This window comes from Chroicocephalus ridibundus, chromosome 3, assembly GCF_963924245.1.
Source record: "Chroicocephalus ridibundus chromosome 3, bChrRid1.1, whole genome shotgun sequence".
In the NCBI taxonomy this organism is placed as follows: Eukaryota; Metazoa; Chordata; class Aves; order Charadriiformes; family Laridae; genus Chroicocephalus; species Chroicocephalus ridibundus.
Genome location: NC_086286.1, coordinates 97019863 through 97037972, shown reverse-complemented (window position 1 = coordinate 97037972; position 18110 = coordinate 97019863). Strand labels below are relative to the sequence as shown.

At 38.9% G+C, this 18110-nt stretch overlaps 1 protein-coding gene across 1 annotated transcript in view; it reads right to left on the bottom strand.

The window, feature by feature from the left end:
• Positions 1-2783: 2783 nt before the first annotated feature.
• Positions 2784-18110, bottom strand: part of LMBRD1 (LMBR1 domain containing 1) — an 83683-nt gene continuing 68356 nt past the window's right edge. The window contains exons 15-16 of the mRNA XM_063330248.1: positions 4880-4971; positions 2784-4726 (exon numbers count right to left, since the gene is read on the bottom strand). Of these exons, the coding sequence (XP_063186318.1) occupies positions 4607-4726; positions 4880-4971 (212 nt within the window). The 3' untranslated portion in view covers positions 2784-4606. The remainder of the gene's footprint in view (positions 4727-4879; positions 4972-18110) is intronic.

The window sequence follows — 18110 nt, the reverse complement described above, 5'->3', positions numbered from 1 at the left end:
AATCAGCGCCGCGTGTCTTTCTGGGCAATGAACACAGGAGGATCATGAAACTTACCAGTTCAGTGTAGTTTACCTCTAAGATCAGTCCTCCAGAAACCAAAATTCTTCTGTCTGACCCGCTAAATATATCACTCTTTTCCTAGAGGTGAACCTGGACGAAAGCTATGGTTTTGTTAAGCGTGCTCAAATTGCCTGTTTATTTCAAAGAAATAATCCTCTTTATAGCTATAAAATTGATTAAAGTGCTATCACTCATGCAGTCTCTCTGAATAGGAGGATGTTAAAATTAGTTCAACTCCCAGATCATTTCTGTAACAACCACATCTCACTAAAGTTGGTCAAGAACACTAGAATTGGATTCATTTAATTATCCAGAATTGACAAGTGTCTTAATTTAGAAGCAGAATTTGTTTTAAAATTTAGACTATTAACAGAAATTGGCCTCTTACCAGAATCAAAACAAGGCTTTTATTTCTTTTGAGAGTGTAGTCAAAATACACATTTGCAAAAAAAAAAAAATTCTCAGTTTAATTTCTTCGCTTTATCTGCAAGAAAGCTGACTTTGCAGAAGGTTGCAAGAGAACAGATCTACACTAATGTAAGAAAATGTATTATCAATATGAACTATGATTTTCAACCTAAGAGCCCGAAAAATGTTACAGCTTGAGTATTTCAAATTATTTTAGACTATTTTAGAAAGAGATGAATCTTTTTCCTTTGCTTAATCTCACAAGCAGTGCTTTATTTCCCTACCCATATCCAAAACTCTTTCAGCACTGCCATAATGGGTTGAACATCTACTTACTTACAGGGAGACAAGTTATATTCTACACTAATTAGTTTCCTTAAACACTTCAACTGTAGCTCTGCTATACACACCAGTAGTTCAGTTAGTATTTTAGGATAAACCACATAATAGTTTCTACAAGGGGGTAACGTTTTTCGAAATGCTGTTGTAGGCCACCGTCCAATTGAGGAACTTGTGTTGAGAAAGTCAAAGAACAAAGCAGCTGTGAGCCCCAAAAATACTGTTTCTAAGCAGTAGAAGACATCTCAAAGAATCTGAAGAATTAAGTCTACACTGATTATTCCGAAGCAAAACATGAGCATTGAAAGGGTTAATTAGTTTTTAACTTAAGTTGTCATATTACCTGAGCATGAAATTACTGTTCTATGTGGCACAACTCTGGTAATGGCACACTACCTAGAAGTAAATTACGGTTTTCAGTGCAAAAAACTCAAGTCCACGCTGAAATCTTTTCCAGAAGTCAAAGCAGAAAATACAAAAAAATGCAGCAGATGTTTCTTTCCTTCTTTACCAGGAAAGGCTTTTCACTCCTTTCTGACAAAGAGCAGGAAATCTGCAGCACACTGTCACCTCTCAGCTAGGAACCAAAGCAGACTGTTACAGGCTCTATTGTATTTATGATTTGTAACTCCAGGCAAACTACCGATCACCACGGAACAAGCAGCAAGATGAGGACCCATTTGGCACATATTCCTGCTGAATTCTATTAAACACGTTCCTGGTGACCATGGTTTATGCTTGATGTGTCAGCAAGATTTAAGGTTCACTAGTTTCTAAATGTCCATGAGCCTCCAACATGGTAGGAGCTGAACAGAAAAGTACAATAAAAAAAAACCAAACACACACCCCAAACCCCTAACTTAAGCCAGGTCTGAAAATAGCACTGCACCAACCCAGAAGTTTTGAAAGCTCTCACTACAGCAATGGATTTGGAATATCATTCTTATAAATCAAAGCAGTGAAACAATCCTGATGCCTTTACATTACTTTAGTCCAGAAAATTGAGAACTCTGAAGATTCAGTTGAAGATGTTAGATGTTTGCTTACAAGGTACAGTGCTGTATTATAACATAACTGGAAAGTTCAAATTTGCTCTAAAACCTGCAGAAAACTATGGACTATCATTTCATCATTTCACCTATCATTGGTGAGTTCAGCACACAGTAAACTTCAAACCCACTTCTAGTTTATTTTAAAGGCACAGTACAGTTAATGTCAAGTTTGTCACATGAAATGTTGATTAGAGATGAATTCTTGAGTGTATGTATTTATTACATTAGTGCATACAAAAATCTTTTAAAACCTTGTCAAACAGTTCATTGAACTCCTGAGAAACTTTAGTGAGGATGTGGCAGGTGAAGAATAATTTTGATTATAAATGCTGACAGTTATTTACTTCTTGTATGACAGAGGGTGACAGCAAGTGTCTGAAACAACTTTTGAACTCCCATGAAGAACCCTGCTTCCTTATAGCTGCGACTAGCAATGGGCTGGTTGTAAATCTGCTTCACATCTGGATTAAAAAAGCAGTACTTACAGAATCCTCCAATTAAAGAGACAATCCACCAATTCAAAGGTAACTCATTGTATTTCTGCGTATAGATTATTTAGACAGGAAATGGGACTGGATTAGGAAAAACCTGGAAATGAAGAAAAGCCTGGAAGCAGGGGAGACCTACAGTAACTTATATCCAGAGACTAGCCAGGCATCTTGGCCAGCGACCCCTAATCCTGCAGGTAACATGCAAGCAGCTACGTGGCATGAAACCAACACCTTCCTGCCAATGTTCCCCAGACAAGCACCAATCTCCCCAGCGAGAAGTTAAGATAGAATGGATACAACTCCGCAAAATGGGGTAGCGCAGCTCAATCTTACACCCAGAAAGATTAACAAATCTGTATGACACAGCCACAGGAGGAAGTGATAACTATCATTGGTTAAAGCTGAAGGTGAAATATGAACAAAGCCCACAAAAAAGGAACAGTTAACTTTATTTAAATTAGCTCATGGAAGTTTTCCACCAGGGCATCCACAAAGAACACTGACTTCCTGATATCCTCTGGACGCAGCTTCCAGACATTCAACATCAGGTTCTACCTTCCATTTGAGTTACTTGAACTTGTTATAAATTATTCCTTGAAAGTTTCCTCAATGGTCATGTTTAGTGTTCAGCTAATTCTAGTCAAAGGGAGCTCAGACTGCCTAGTCAAGTCTCAGTACCCATCATCAGTGAATGAATACATTCTTGTCCTTTCAAATGTCTCATCAGTAACAAAAGATTGATTGCTATTAGTTGAGCAGACTTGACTGCATATTTGCAGCTCACAATTAAGCTACAACATCAGACGTTCTTCCAGGATGCCACAAACTTGTGTACTATTGGAGCAGCCGGCACAGGAGGCTTGTTAAAAGACTTCAGTTTTGCTTGTTCCTGTAAGAGTTCAAACATCAGTTCCCTGGGTTCATGCATTAACTAAGCAACTCACCTAAGACTTCTTGAAATACTGAGACTGAATTAAAATTAAGAAGTTCCTGAGAGCCTCCTCTTCTGAAATAATGCAGGAAGAGGCAGACTGTTTTTCAAATAACTGAACAGAAACCTGTCAGTTTAAAGAGTTTGCAAACATGTAAGCAGGACATTATTAATAATTCCCCTACATTTCAATAATTATTTAACAATTAGTCTTATAAAAAGATTACCTAAATTACATTTCCATGTGCTTGCATGGACTATAATTTCCCTCAGGTAGCATTAGAAGGTTGAAAACCTGTACTTGTAAACATTTTCTCTTTCAGAGTCTGTCAAAGGATATCTGAGGATATTTTTCAGCCCTAGAAATATAGCTCAGTAACTGTACAGCTAAAATAACATTACTTTACAAAGACAACATGAATGACAAAAATATTTATGAACCATGTTTATATAAACATATTGGCTTGTAAACAAGTTGACAACATTTACATTAAATATTTTAAGAAAACTTCAAACTAGACAATTTGCATTAAAGAGAAAAATAAGTTAAAAATTAATCACATCTTAATTACTCCACTGGTTATTACTGAGGCACCTGGCAACTTCAGAATTGAACTGTACTAAAACACTGCAACAACGCCGCATATTGCCATATACACTAACGATTTCCTTTGATAGAGCAAAACCCACCTCATAGTTACCTGAGGATTCCCACGGTAACTCAGTGTGTATAATAGTATGAAAATAACTTAATCTTCACAAACTGGAATTTTGCCACTGAAGTGGAAGGTTTTGGCATACTTTAAGGACAGTCTTTTGTTAGCTATAGTTTTATATGGGAATCCCAGAAGTGCCAGCAAAACCAAAGTCACATACTTCTGAAAGTGTAAACCTCATCCAAATCTTTCTAGCAATGTTTACACCAGCTGTTAGGCAGGATTTTAGCTAGCTTTATTTATGAGCTTGAATAAGAATAGTCCCAAAAGGTAGGCATGAAAGTATTTAAGAAAACTTAAGTTAACAGAAAAGCATCATGAATTATGAAATAGTTACAATAGTTCATTAAATTATACATCAGAAAGTTACATATACATTTAATCATAAAAGTATTTTCCATATATTATTCAAACCCAGCTTCAATATTTGTTCCAATATAACAGTGACACTCAAAAAAATGATACTCATTTTTTTTTACTCCTTTAAGTGAGTACACTTTTCTCTATTCTTACAGGTGCAAGGATGCTTATTTGGATACCAATTCCATATGGGTATGACTTTCAAAATAACTTCAATTACATTTTCCCATCTTGAAGGCAGAAAGCTATCAACGGTAATAAACAGACAGTTCATCATCACTCATGTCTGAATCATCTTCATCCACTTCACCTTCAATGACTGATTTCTTGCCTTTGCAGCATGAAACAATTAATCCAATTAAGAATACCTGCAAATTTAAAATAGGTAGTAAAAATTAGTGTTATTCAACAAGGGCAATACACGTAAAACAAAATGGTAGTGTAGTGATGCAAATGATTCAATGACAAGTACCATAAATTATCCATCTTGATTCAGTGATCATTATAACCAAAGTACTTACTGCAATGAAGGCCCAGTTCCCAAAGTAATAGGCAGCACTGAAGAACCAAAATTTATGAAGAAAGAGGTACGTCCGAGTAACAATGCACTGATCTAAAAGGAAAGCAAATAGTACTGATTAACACAGAACAAAAAGTCCGCTAACTTAAATTTATAGGATAATAATTCAACAGTTCTGGAAACTATTCAGGTCTGAAGAACAATTATGCTCGATTAAATCAAGTTTACTTTCCTCTACACCAAGAGGGTATAAAGGAGGAATATGTTTTTATGGGAGACTGAATGTGAAAGCAGGTAACACCAAGCTAAGAGTTACACAGGTAACCCCGTCACTATTGTGTACAATTTCTCCTACAGATGTGTCAATTATTGCCAGTTCTGACAGGTTCTAGTTACTCAATTCCCCATTTTAGATAAACTGTGGGCATAAGGAGAAGATACAAAGCAGATTCTGTATTAAAAACCACATTTCAGTACTTTGAAAAAAACATCTCTCTACCAGGATTGCACAAGTTTTGTAAAAATCAAAGTCAATTACAGTGTTGAGTCGTGTAGGCAAAAAACACCCGATCACATACTGGGCCTTTTGTGACCCAGATAGCAGAGGGCTTGTTTGTACTGAAGACCTGACAGTACTTGTTAAATCTTACTCCTTCTCTAACACCATAAAACCAGCCACATCTACAAATACTACTTAAGTATTCTCCACTGTGAAGTGGCAGATTTTAACAGAATTAAGAATCAAATTGTCAAGGCATTTTTAAGACTGCAGACAGGCAGCATAAAGGCTTGTATGGGACACTGGTATGGTATGTCATGTCAGAGGGCAGCCAGCAGGACATGCGAGCCAGCCGATGAATCTCTCCAGTGCAAGGAGGGGTGCACTCAGTTCATGCTAAGGTGTAACGCGATTTCCTGGTTTTCCTCATTTATTATGCTTCAAAGCCCAGATAAAGCCCGTTTCAGAGCAGAAACTGGTGTCTAAATAATTTTAACACTAGAGAAAGTAAGCAACCCAGAACTTGCCTGTTCTTCTCTCAGTTCTGACACCCTGGTTTGGAAACAGTCCCTAGCTGCAGCTGAAGTACAGACTTCCCACCTCCTAGAGCTGTGTGTGATATGCTGATGCCTATATAGTTTAACTTTTAGCAGCCTTTTAACAAGCTAGCAAGCTGACAATCATCAGTTTCTGAGGGTAAATATTTAGAGGTTCAACTTCCACATTAGATAACAAGCTGCTTTAACAATACCAAATGCTACAGCTCACTAGTTCCTGGGGAGAGAAGAGTCAGGAGTTACAGATAGGTCTTTTTCAGGAAGGTCTGCTGCTTGACCTTGCCAAGACAATCCCTACAGTGTCTAGAATGATTATATCTAAATAGAGAAAATCCTCCATTCCTTCAACAGATCTCCAATGAACTTATACTTTATAAAACTATCAGAATAATTTAAAATACTAAGTTAAATACTACTTTATGCACCAAATTGATTTCTGGAATCTATTACACAGTATCAGCAGACAACAAAGAAGTTAAACTGGGATTTCACAACTGCTAGCCACTAGGGATACAACACACAAATATGCACACTCTGCAGATAATTAAAGTGCAAAACAGCTTAATTTGAGAAAGTATGCTTCTCCACTAACACATACAGAGTGAAAGCACAAGGAAGGAATTTGGCTGAACTAAACTTTCCTGGTTTTCCGGACTAGACCTCAGTTTAAAAAAACCAAAAAAACGACTATTTCCACTTCTCTCCCCCTTCCCCCCATTAACACCAGTCAATAGTACTTACTCTACAAAAGAGGAAAAAAAAATTGTAAAGTAACACATCACTCATAACATCCCATTATTTCCTAACATGACATGTCCCTAGAAAAGGTGAAGTGTCTGACAAAGTAAAAAATGCCAGTAAAGTGAAGATGCTTCATAATGGCAGATAGTATTGTCAACACCATCTGCAGGTCTCCAGCTGGTTACTTGAATTTAAAAAGAGCTAAAAGACTTTCAGATGACTCTCTACAGTAATTGGATTAGATATATGATGGTAAATATTTTAGAGCAGTTCGACCTTGAGAAAACAGTTCTATGGAATGTGTCACAATTTCAGCTAACTAAAATTTAGTAATATCTTCATTCAGAAGGAATAACTAAGTAGGCTGGCATAACATGACATTTTTAATCAACTTATTTCTCCATGTGGCATAATTTAGAATGAGTTATATTGAATAACCTGAATTAAGATAACTACTTGTTATCCAGAATGATCATCGTGACTATTACTGACATATCTTGATCCTTTGGAACAAAAAGCATACATGGAAAGCTACCAAACTTCCAAGAGATAACTGCCACCACTTTAAGAATACAGCATATTACGTAGTGCTGACCAAGCAACAAAGCCAAACAGCCAGGATTCAAAACAAAAGATTTTTATAAACAAAGGATGACAAGTGCTGAGAGCCACAACTACCTGAAGAGTCAACTGTATTTTATTTCAAGTCCACTAATGAAGTTTTTCATTCTGGTAAATTAGAAAACCCTTAGGCTCAATGTACCACTATTTTCAAACAAAGGCTTCGTTTGAGAAGCAAATTAGCTAGTTTAAGATAAATTACAAGGATAACAAATCTGTTGATATACAAATCTTAGAGCCTAAAAAGTCATTTCATGCACTGAAAACTCAAATTATGAGAACTTATTTACAGATGAAATCTGTCATTTACGCATCTCAAAATACAGCAAGCTTTCACAAAAGCATACAGAAGGAAATAGTTCCTCAGGGAAGAGCTATGTGAACAACATAATTTAAAACACTGGCATTCTTTGGGAGTCAATACCAAGGTGCACACTTGTTTTACCTCTTCCTTAATCAACTGGACAATGAAACAGATTATATCCTCTGTAAATCCATGCATCAAACTGGGGAGAAGTGGGGAGCAGAGGCCCAACACACTAGATGGTAAGATTCAGAGGGATCCATTTTTTCCAGACCCTTGAAATAGTCCTCAAAGTTTAACAGAGTCAGAAGTCCTGTACCTGCAACAAAGTGACACCATGCAACAGTGCAGGCTGAGGGTTGACCAGATACAATGGAAATTTGCAGAAAATGGCATCATGTCCCAGTAGCCAACCAGAACATGCAGTTAGCGGTGTTCATCTGCAACTCAAAAATGTAACTGAATACCAGGCTTCATTAACAGGACTGCAGCCAACAGGTCCACGGGAGAGATTATTTCCTTCTACTCTGACTGGAACTGCATCTGCAACAGTGCCATTTTGGGCTTCCCAGTAAGAAAGAAGCATTGACACACTGGAGCAAGCTCAGCACAGATCCACTGCAACAGCTAGAGCAAACAGCATACAATGAAGAAGTGTTTGTTCAGCTTGAAGTCACAACTGGATGGACCTGAGCAACCTGCTCTCCTTGACCCTGCTGGGGAGGTTGGACCAGACCTACCTTTTGAGGTCCTGTGTGCACTCAAAATCATTACAATTCACTTCACAGAGACAATGCAAATAGATCTAACACCAAACACGGTATTTTGGATGGAAAACCCAGACTGAGTGTAAGAATGTCATCCACAGACAGATGAAGATTACTTGCCCAATTTCAAGCAAAACCTAGTTTTGCTTAAGATATAATCAAACCCACTTCCAAAAGAAAACTGAAACTTAGAATGTATAAGCACGGCACATTCCAAATCCTAAAAGCACTGAATGCATGGCTTCAGGTATCCAAGAACACTTGGTCTTTCATACACCCCTGCTGCCAATCATTCAAAAGCTGTGCTGCAAGCAGCTGCTGCTGCTTGCAGTCCAACTGGTGTTTCTAAGCTTGAAATATACATCAAGTTCCAAAAAAGTTTGAGATTTCACCTGAGAAAGTGTAATTAAGGGGACACCTGCATTTCTTCCTTATAAGCATTGCTTCTGGGCCTGCATCTGGCCCCACAGTTTAAGTCATGGACTTAAAACTTGGAGAGGAATGTTTATAAGCAATGATGGTTAAGGCACATGTCATATCTCAGATGCAACAGCACATCAACAGCTGTGACATCTTCATTCTTTCTAGGGTTTTGTTGATTTCCAGATACTATTTCTCATTGTGCTACTGAGATACGATGACACACCTATTTTACTATTTACTGTCATTGCTGTATGCTTCACTTAGGTTACATGACTTAAGATGAGCAACATCTTATATCACAGAACAAACATTTCTACAGGCCAAGTCAGTTCTACATCACAATAAAATAACTCAACTGCCTCTAAATTGTTTTTAAAGATGATCATATTTTCTTACTATGGCTTTTCTTTTAGCAGTAAAGCTACGATGCATTTTGACAAATAGAGTAAACAACTAGACCAAGAACAGCTGGCTTTGGATACCATAGCTTCTGGTTTTCTCTGCCACAGTATATCAGTATTTTAAATAAGTGGAAAAAAACCACTAGAATTCCTATGAACTAAGCAGGTACAGGGCAGAGATTCCAGGCTTGAGAACAGCCTCAGAGAAACATGCCTTTACTTACCAGAAACAAAGCAACAGCAGAAGATGAAGCAGCCTTTGTGTTATTTCACTTAAAAGATCTATGACAGCAAGTGTTTTTACTGGATGGTAGAATGATTCCCAGGTAGGTATGGCCCTTAACTCACTACAGTAAACAGGGCTCTGATAAAGCTTTGCTATTTTTATAATGGAAATGTTTTCTTTGCAGCAATACATGCAATGCCTTCTCAAACTTCAAAATAAAACAAATTTCTTAATTAGATATCTCAACTTAGACAAGATAAGCATGTTGTAACTCAGACCACATATGAAAGACTATGGAAGTGTGTAAGACCCATGGATTTGCTGTATGTGGCTATAAAATACATAGAATAAGAGTCCTATTTAATTTTGTCTTGTGATTCAATATTTCACTAGGGAAATCATGCAAAGAGTTATAGTCAATGTATAGCAATCAAACTGATCAAAAAAGTTAAGTAGTTTCACCCATACAAAGACACTGCACAAGGAAGTTAATGGCCACAAAAAACATGACACTTCAAATAGGTAAATAACCAAGTGACATCTAATAGTGTAAGACCCATAACAGCCATATTCATCACTGCATAATGTCCAATTAATTTTTCTCTCAAGAAACAGCAACACTTCCACTTCTAGTATAAATAGCTGCTGAGTGATCAGAATCACTTTTGACCATTGCAGTGAAGGAATGCTACAGTACTGTATGCAATCCTGAGACACATGTACTGGTTTTCCTAGTTAATAAAAAAGTGTCAAAGATGCAAAACAGTGGAAATAAGCAGCAAGTAATAAAATTTAGAAAGAAATACTCTGCTAAAGATTGAAACATCAAGAGACAGAACATGGACTTGTTCCTGGTTCTTGCTTTGGTTACAGACCAAAGTGTTTAGATGAACAAGACAAAATAAGCTTCAGGAGTCTTCAGATACTAGCAGGTATACTAGAAGTTTTGTAATTACAGGTTTCCCCTTTGCTCCTGTACATATCCGTCTCACAACTTAACATCTTCATCCATATTTTTCTAAGGTCACTCCAGGACTTACAATCTTAAAAAATTTTCCGTGGAAATTGGATTTCATGTATCACTTTCACAGGTTTTTCTGGAAACGGTTTCATGGAGTGGCAGTAAAAGCTGCCCCCAGCCACAAATGCAGTGTTTTTTTCATGTTGGCTAAACAGGGGGAAAAAAATGACTATGTTCTTAGTTGCCCATTACTCAGCAGTTTCTACAAAAGTGGTTTTTCACAATATTCTATTGAATCACATGCCCACTTATTCCTTATTCTTCTCTGCTGTGATATATATCCACACACAAAATTAATACTAGCCTCCTTCAGCTGTTAAGCCTGCCTTTGTGCTTCACAATCCAGCCCCTCTGCTGCTGCTTCTCTGGTTTCACTAGCTAAAATTAACCTCCTACACAAAGCTTTTCCAATTTTATTGTGTGACATCCCATACTTGTTATCTCATCAGCTACAGTTCTCCAAAAATTGCTTAAACCTTCAAGTTGTCCCTCTTTCAGCTTTCACAACAACGCACATATTACAGAGCTTCAGCACCACTTGCCTCAAGGTTAACTTTGCAACAAATTTACACCTTTGATTCCTTATCAGACTGAAAAGCATGTTGGAAAACATACTACTGGAATTAGTTCCGAGCAAGGATCTGAAAACATTTCCCAATTGGTTGTATGTATCTATAATAGCTCCCCATTTGAAGGGATGTGAATCACTAAGCTTCCAACATTTCAAGCTGACAGCACTCTGAAGGGCTACAGTGCCCTACAGAAGCATGATTTTCAAATCAGACGTTAAAACAATGGTTTGCATCCATCTAACTTCCAAGTACAAGCAGCTGCCTGCTGGTTTGTCCCATGTGTTTGTTTTGGGTTTTTTTTACATATATTTTATTTAGATGTAAGTGGTAGTGAGATGGCACTTAAGAGACCTGTAGAAACCAAAAGTCTAGCTGGATAGCGTCTAGCCAAAAGCCTACCTTGTTCAATAACAGCTGCTCAGTAGGTTTGGAATCTAACCCTGCCAAAGAAAATGATTTAGCAGGCTAAGGAGGAGGAAGGAACCTGTAAATCAGGGACTAGTGAGGAACCTGGAAAAGCTATTTGGGACAAGCTATCATTCAGAAGGCAAACTCTGCTTTTTTCAGCAACTCAATCTACAAATAAGTTGCATCCTATACCTCGTATTGCATATCTGCAAATCAAACCCAACCTGATATAAACCTAGAGAGCGCCAGAAAATTACGTAGTCGACATGAGTCAGTCTGGTTTTATAACAAATAGTCAGATCTGACTTTGTAACAGAAGTTACAAGTCTAGATAACCAATAGCTATTTGCAGTTACTTAGCTGTACGTTAACTATTGGAGCAGTCATACAACTTCTTGACGATAATTACACACTATGAATGTTTACATTAAACATCTCAAGAATCTGCAAGTCCCATCACTGCAGACTTCATAGCACAAGGAGGCTTCCAGTAAGATCCTCCAAGATTTTGTGCTGAAAGGAGAAGAGTCACTAGTCAAAGTTTCTGAATGGTAAACAATGAGAGCAAAGTCCTATTGAGTGGTACGGGTCATATAACCATTTTTCCAAGAGTCAAATTTAAATAAAGTGCCATTTGTGAACAGGAAATGCAGGATTTAAACAAGGAAAGCCAAGGCCGCCTTGGAATTAGACCTGGCTAGGGACATCAAGCACAACAAAAAGAGCTTCTACAAGTATATTGGAAGCAAAAGGAAGACCAGAGAAGTTGTAGGCCCACTGCTGAATGAGGCAGGAGTCATGGTGACGGAGGATGTGGAGAAGGCAGAGTTACTGAATGCCTTCTTTGCTTCGGTCTTTTCTGCTCGGCCCAACCCTCAGGAGTCCCAGGCATTGAATAAAGTAACAGGGAAAGAAGACGACTTCCCTTGGGTTGAGGAGGAGCGAGTGAGGGACCAATTAGATCATCTAGATATTCACAAGTCCATGGGCCCTGATGGGATGCACCCGAGAGTGCTGAGGGAGCTGGCAGAAGTCATTGCTGGGCCGCTCTCCATCATCTTTGAAAGGTCCTGGAGAACAGGCGAGGTGCCTGCGGACTGGAGGAAAGCCAATGTCACTCCAGTCTTCAAGAAAGGCAAGAAGGAGGAGCCGGGGAACTACAGGCCGGTCAGCCTCACCTCCATCCCTGGAAAGATGATGGAACAGCTCGTTCTGGGTGTCATCTCAAGGCACGTGGAGGAAAGGAAAGCTATCAGAAGTACTCAGCATGGATTCACCAAGGGGAAATCATGTCTGACTAACCTGATAGCCTTCTACGATGGCATGACTAGATGGATAGATGAGGGGAAGGCGGTAGATGTGGTCTACCTTGACTTAAGCAAGGCGTTTGACACGGTCTCCCACAGCATCCTCATAGGGAAGCTTAGGAAGTGTGGGTTAGATGAATGGACAGTGGGGTGGATAGAAAACTGGTTGAAAGATAGAGCTCAGAGGGTTGTGATTAGGGGCACAGAGTCTAGTTGGAGACCAGTGACGAGTGGTGTTCCCCAGGGGTCAGTACTGGGTCCAGTCCTGTTCAACATATTCATCAATGACCTGGATGAGGGGATAGAGTGCACCCTCAGCAAGTTTGCGGATGACACCAAGCTGGGTGGGGTGGCTGACACACCGGAAGGCTGTGCCGCCATACAGAGAGACCTGGACAGGTTAGAGATCTGGGCAGAGAGAAACCTTATGAAGTTCAACAAGGGCAAGTGTAGGGTGCTGCACCTGGGGAGGAACAACCCCATGCACCAGTACAGGTTGGGTGCTGACCTGCTGGAGAGCAGCTCTGTGGAAAGAGACCTGGGAGTCCTGGTGGACAACAGGATGACCATGAGCCAGCAATGTGCCCTTGTGGCCAAGAAGGCCAATGGCATCCTGGGGTGCATCAAGAGGAGCGTGGCCAGCAGGTCAAGGGAGGTCATCCTCCCCCTCTACTCTGCCTTGGTGAGGCCGCACCTGGAGTACTGTGTCCAGTTCTGGGCTCCCCGGTTCAAGAGGGACAGGGAACTGCTGGAAAGGGTGCAGCGGAGGGCTACGAGGATGATTAGGGGACTGGAACACCTCTCTTATGAGGAAAGGCTGAGGGATTTGGGTCTCTTCAGTCTGGAAAAAAGACGTCTGAGGGGTGACCTTATCAACGCTTATAAATACTTAAAGGGTGGGTGTCAGGACGATGGGGCGAGGCTCTTTTCAGTGGTGCCCGGGGACAGGACAAGAGGCAATGGGCACAAACTGGAACATAGGAAGTTCCACCTAAACATGAGGAGGAACTTCTTTACCCTGAGGGTGGCAGAGCACTGGAACAGGCTGCCCAGAGAGGTGGTGGAGTCTCCATCTCTGGAGACATTCAAAACCCACCTGGACGTGTTCCTGTGTAACCTGCTCTAGGTGACCCTGCTCTGGCAGGGGGGTTGGACTAGATGATCTCCAGAGGTCCCTTCCAACCCTATGATTCTATGATTCTATGATTCTATGATTCTATGATTCTATGATTCTATGATTCTATGATTCTATGATTCTATGATTCTATGATTCTATGATTCTATGATTCTATGATTCTATGATTCTATGATTCTATGATTCTATGATTCTATGATTCTATGATTCTATGATTCTATGATTCAGTTGCAGAAAGAGGGTACTAGATCTTACAAACGAGCAATCACAAACAAGCTTTGGCTAAACATCGGCAAGAGTTCTCATCACTTCCCTTTATACATTCAAAAAGCCTATCAGTCCTCTTTTTGCCATTTTAGATTTGGAGTTCATCCTAGCACAGCTATGGAAGTGGAAACACAATGGAAAATTGCACACAGCTATAAGGCTTCTATTTTAGTTTAGCTACAGAGAATCTGTGAGGGTGCCAAGATTTGCATGTATTAACAGACTAGAGGAAAAACATTTAATGAGATTCAAAGAGCTAAACATGTTAATCTTATTTTTCATAAGTTTAAAGGATGACTTGATTTTAAGGTTTATTAAATACCTTCAAGTGAAGGAAATACTAATGCTACAGGGCCATGTGTATAGTGGAAAGGTACAGCATTAACTGACAACTAAAATGTGAGGCCATGTTAATTCCAAACAGAGACAATGTCTTCTTTTCTACAGGGGAAGCAATAAAACATTGGATCAACCTGCAGAGCAAAACATGTTCTCTGTGTTTCCATTGAAACTAGATACCTTTTGAAATGCTATGTACAATTTAGGTTAATTACAAACACTGGTCAGATACACTTGGACACAAGCCATATTATTGCTATTTTTTGCCTTTAAATCCCTGACTTAAATTCAAACTTCTGCAAAGGTGTTTTCTGAGTCTCCCTTGAACATCTTGTTTTTAAGTAACTAAAAGGCAAACAAGTCTTATTTTAAAGACATAGCTATTGACAAACTTCGAAGGCAATACCCTAGGAATGAACATGGATGCAAGATTCCAGAAAGGACGCAGTCAATGGACAGCATAACCTATCATTTTCATTCTAATCAGAACACTTTCCATTAACTACCTACCACATTTTCCAGTATCAGCTTGGTACAAGCTTAAACTTACACTAACTCAGACTTCTCCTTGAAACTACATTACACCACTTTACCTTCTACATTAACCTCACTTTCATCATGTCCTTTCTACTTGCCTCATACTGTCTTTTGCTGACCACTTAAGAAGGATGTCTGTCCTGTGTGAGAACCATAGGATTGCCTAGGTTAGAAGGGACGTTTCAGATCAATGTAACACTGAAAAATCATCATTAAACCATGTCCTTAAGCACCACATCTACCCATCTTTTAAATACCTCCAGGGATGGTGATTCTACCAGGATTCATTGTTTTCCCTGTCCTGAGATCATGTTACATGGAAAAGAATTCGGATGATGGGGAGAAAAAAATATTTTAGCAGATTGAGCTTGACCTCTTAATATCCTTACACAGATATCTCATATTCTGGCTGTAGATTGAAGTATTTATAGCCAGCTAACACTCAAAGAAGCTTTCGACAAAGTAGGGCGACTTTTAGTGCTGGAATGCCTTGTTTATTCTCTGAAGAACAAAACCAGTTATAACCATCATTAGAGTCAAACTTAAAAGACCCAATGCCAAATTCTTTTAAATAAGCTGGATGTGAATTAGTGATTTTTCTCATTAATAACGCTCTGAAAACAATGGCTTCCTTCCCATCCATTCCCATCTTCAGCCTCCTTCAGACACAATTTATGATACATTTAACTGTAATCCAGTCAGGTTTCTCTCACAGTTCAGATAGGATTTGCCCAGCCCAGTGTCATTCATCCAACCCAGCTACAGGACACATCCGTGAAAAAGACCATCTTCATGAATTGACCTTTTCTAATTCTACCAGGCAAGCCATATTAGAAGATAGGCAGCAAATATCTGTATGTAGCTTCACCAGCTGTAGTTACAGGTTGCTGTTTCAGTTTTCTGCATGGCTGTTCTTGATCATGTTATGTAGTGAACTCATCAGCTGTCTGTACCAAGGTAAAAAGATTTGATTACACCAGCAGAAGCAGCTCCCAACATTTCATTGAAATTATTTCCAGTACATGTCATAATGTTTCTCAGCAATGAAAAGATTTGGTGGCATTGCTACTCACAGAAAGGCCAAAGATGATTCCTTCTTTTGGTAAGAAAACTGCCTTTATTAAAAGGATCATTTTGTAGACAAAATGTTGGCAGGTTTCTTACACTGGGTTCATTGCTTCCTTTTAAGAATAGGTGTATACCCCTCAATCCTTTGTAAGCAGCTTCAACTCTTATTATGAAGTACCGATAATATTAGAGCATCTCACTTTACTGTTGGGCTTAAATCCAACAGGCAATAGAAATAGGATGTTGATCCAAGAAGAGAACAAACAATTGCTGTACTGCTAAACTCTATTTAACATTTCAGAGTACTTAGTAAATGCAACCTCTTCCCTCTCCAGTTACAATCTCTGGGAGGGAGAAGAGGCGTAGTTTAGAGCAGTTTGTACCTGTCCACAGTGGTGGGGTGTAGAAGAAAAAGAGTGTAGGAATTGATGTTTCTACAACTATGCACCCACAAACAATGTACTGTAGAAAAAGATTTACAGCACTCTTAGCTATTCATGCTATTTACAGCTGCCAAATAGGGCTTTCTGAAGTCAAACATGCACCAATGTGCTTACTTATGTTGAGTTCTCATGATGATAGAGGACTTCCACAGTGTTAGGTGTAAGCAGAGATTCAGGGTAAAGTACTAGTAAGGTCATTCAGTAAAGTAACAGGAAAATGGATAAACTCCTTACCAAAATCCTCATTTAGGCTTTTTGTGAAGCATTTTAACACTTTGCAAATTAATTAATTTAAAAAGACCATTTGGAAGAGGTAATCTAGGGTCATAAAATACTTAATATAAAATTACTAATATCAAAGGTTAGGCAGCTTGCTTCCGCTTTCGCTTTGCGTGCCTCTTGGATTTTTCTGGAGGAGAAACAAAGAATATGCTCCTGTTTTGGCATTCGTATTTGGGGTTCGTTTCCAGCTTGAGTAGTGTCTCCATCTACTCTTTATTCAGACTAAAATAAAGCCTGAGATGTTGCACTTGTTGACATCCAGCTGACAAGAGAGTCCTATAAGGTGGCACAGATCTAATTAGCACAGTAATTCCTGCTCAGTTCAAAGCCTTAGAAATGGAAATAACTTTTTTCTTCCCCACTTTACAAACCCTTAGGGTCAGTGCAGGTCTATGCAGAAGGGCCAGCACACAGACTGTACCCAGCATTTAGCAGGCATCAGGTAAGGCTCATTTCCCCAATTAAGGAAATGTGAGAATCCAAGGGAGATTCATAGCATGTTATGGATTTAAAAATGAATCATGCTTAAAAAGCAACTGTCATGGTTTTCTGATCTTGGAAGAGGCAGATAGTGTTTATCAGATCTCAGTTAAGGTTGGGAAAAGCCTTGTGTACAGGCTTGCAGCTGAGTCATTGCTCACTTACATTAAGTCTCATCAACCTCTTTAGTTAAACCTATATCAAGTTTTCAATGCATTAATACAGCTGCAAGTCTTAATCACATAATTGAACTCTTTTGCTTGACCTGATGCTCAACTGAACTGCAGACCCAACAGTTCACCTGGCATTAGTCCTTGAATTCAATGATCAAACAAGGTCTTTACCCAGCTGTATCAAACACTGAAAACTAATGCTTATTTTGCCTATAACAAATATATTAAGTTTGCTGCTCCAAAAGACTATTTAAAAAGCTTTAAAAAAAACTATGTTAACCAGAATGCAAGCCTGTTGTGCAAGATGTGTAAGTATAACTAAGGCAAGGTACTTTGAGTTATAAGATGTAGCCTGCCCTATTACTTTTGGGTTTCTGTTCTGTTTCACATAATTATGCCATTACAGCCTTTATGGTATAAGGCAGATTCAACTCCTGCATACCAGGAGTCACAAACCAGGTTTGCTGCATGAAAGCAGACAATACAATGCTAAAAATCTCACATATTATATATTTAACTGTAAATACTCAAGAGTGTGATTTTTATGAGATTGTATTTTAACTGCCTTATCTTTCCCCAGAAATTATAACTGTCCTTTTCATCAAGCTAAACACTGGTTTGAAACACATATATAGAAGACACTGCCCATTAAACCTGAAGT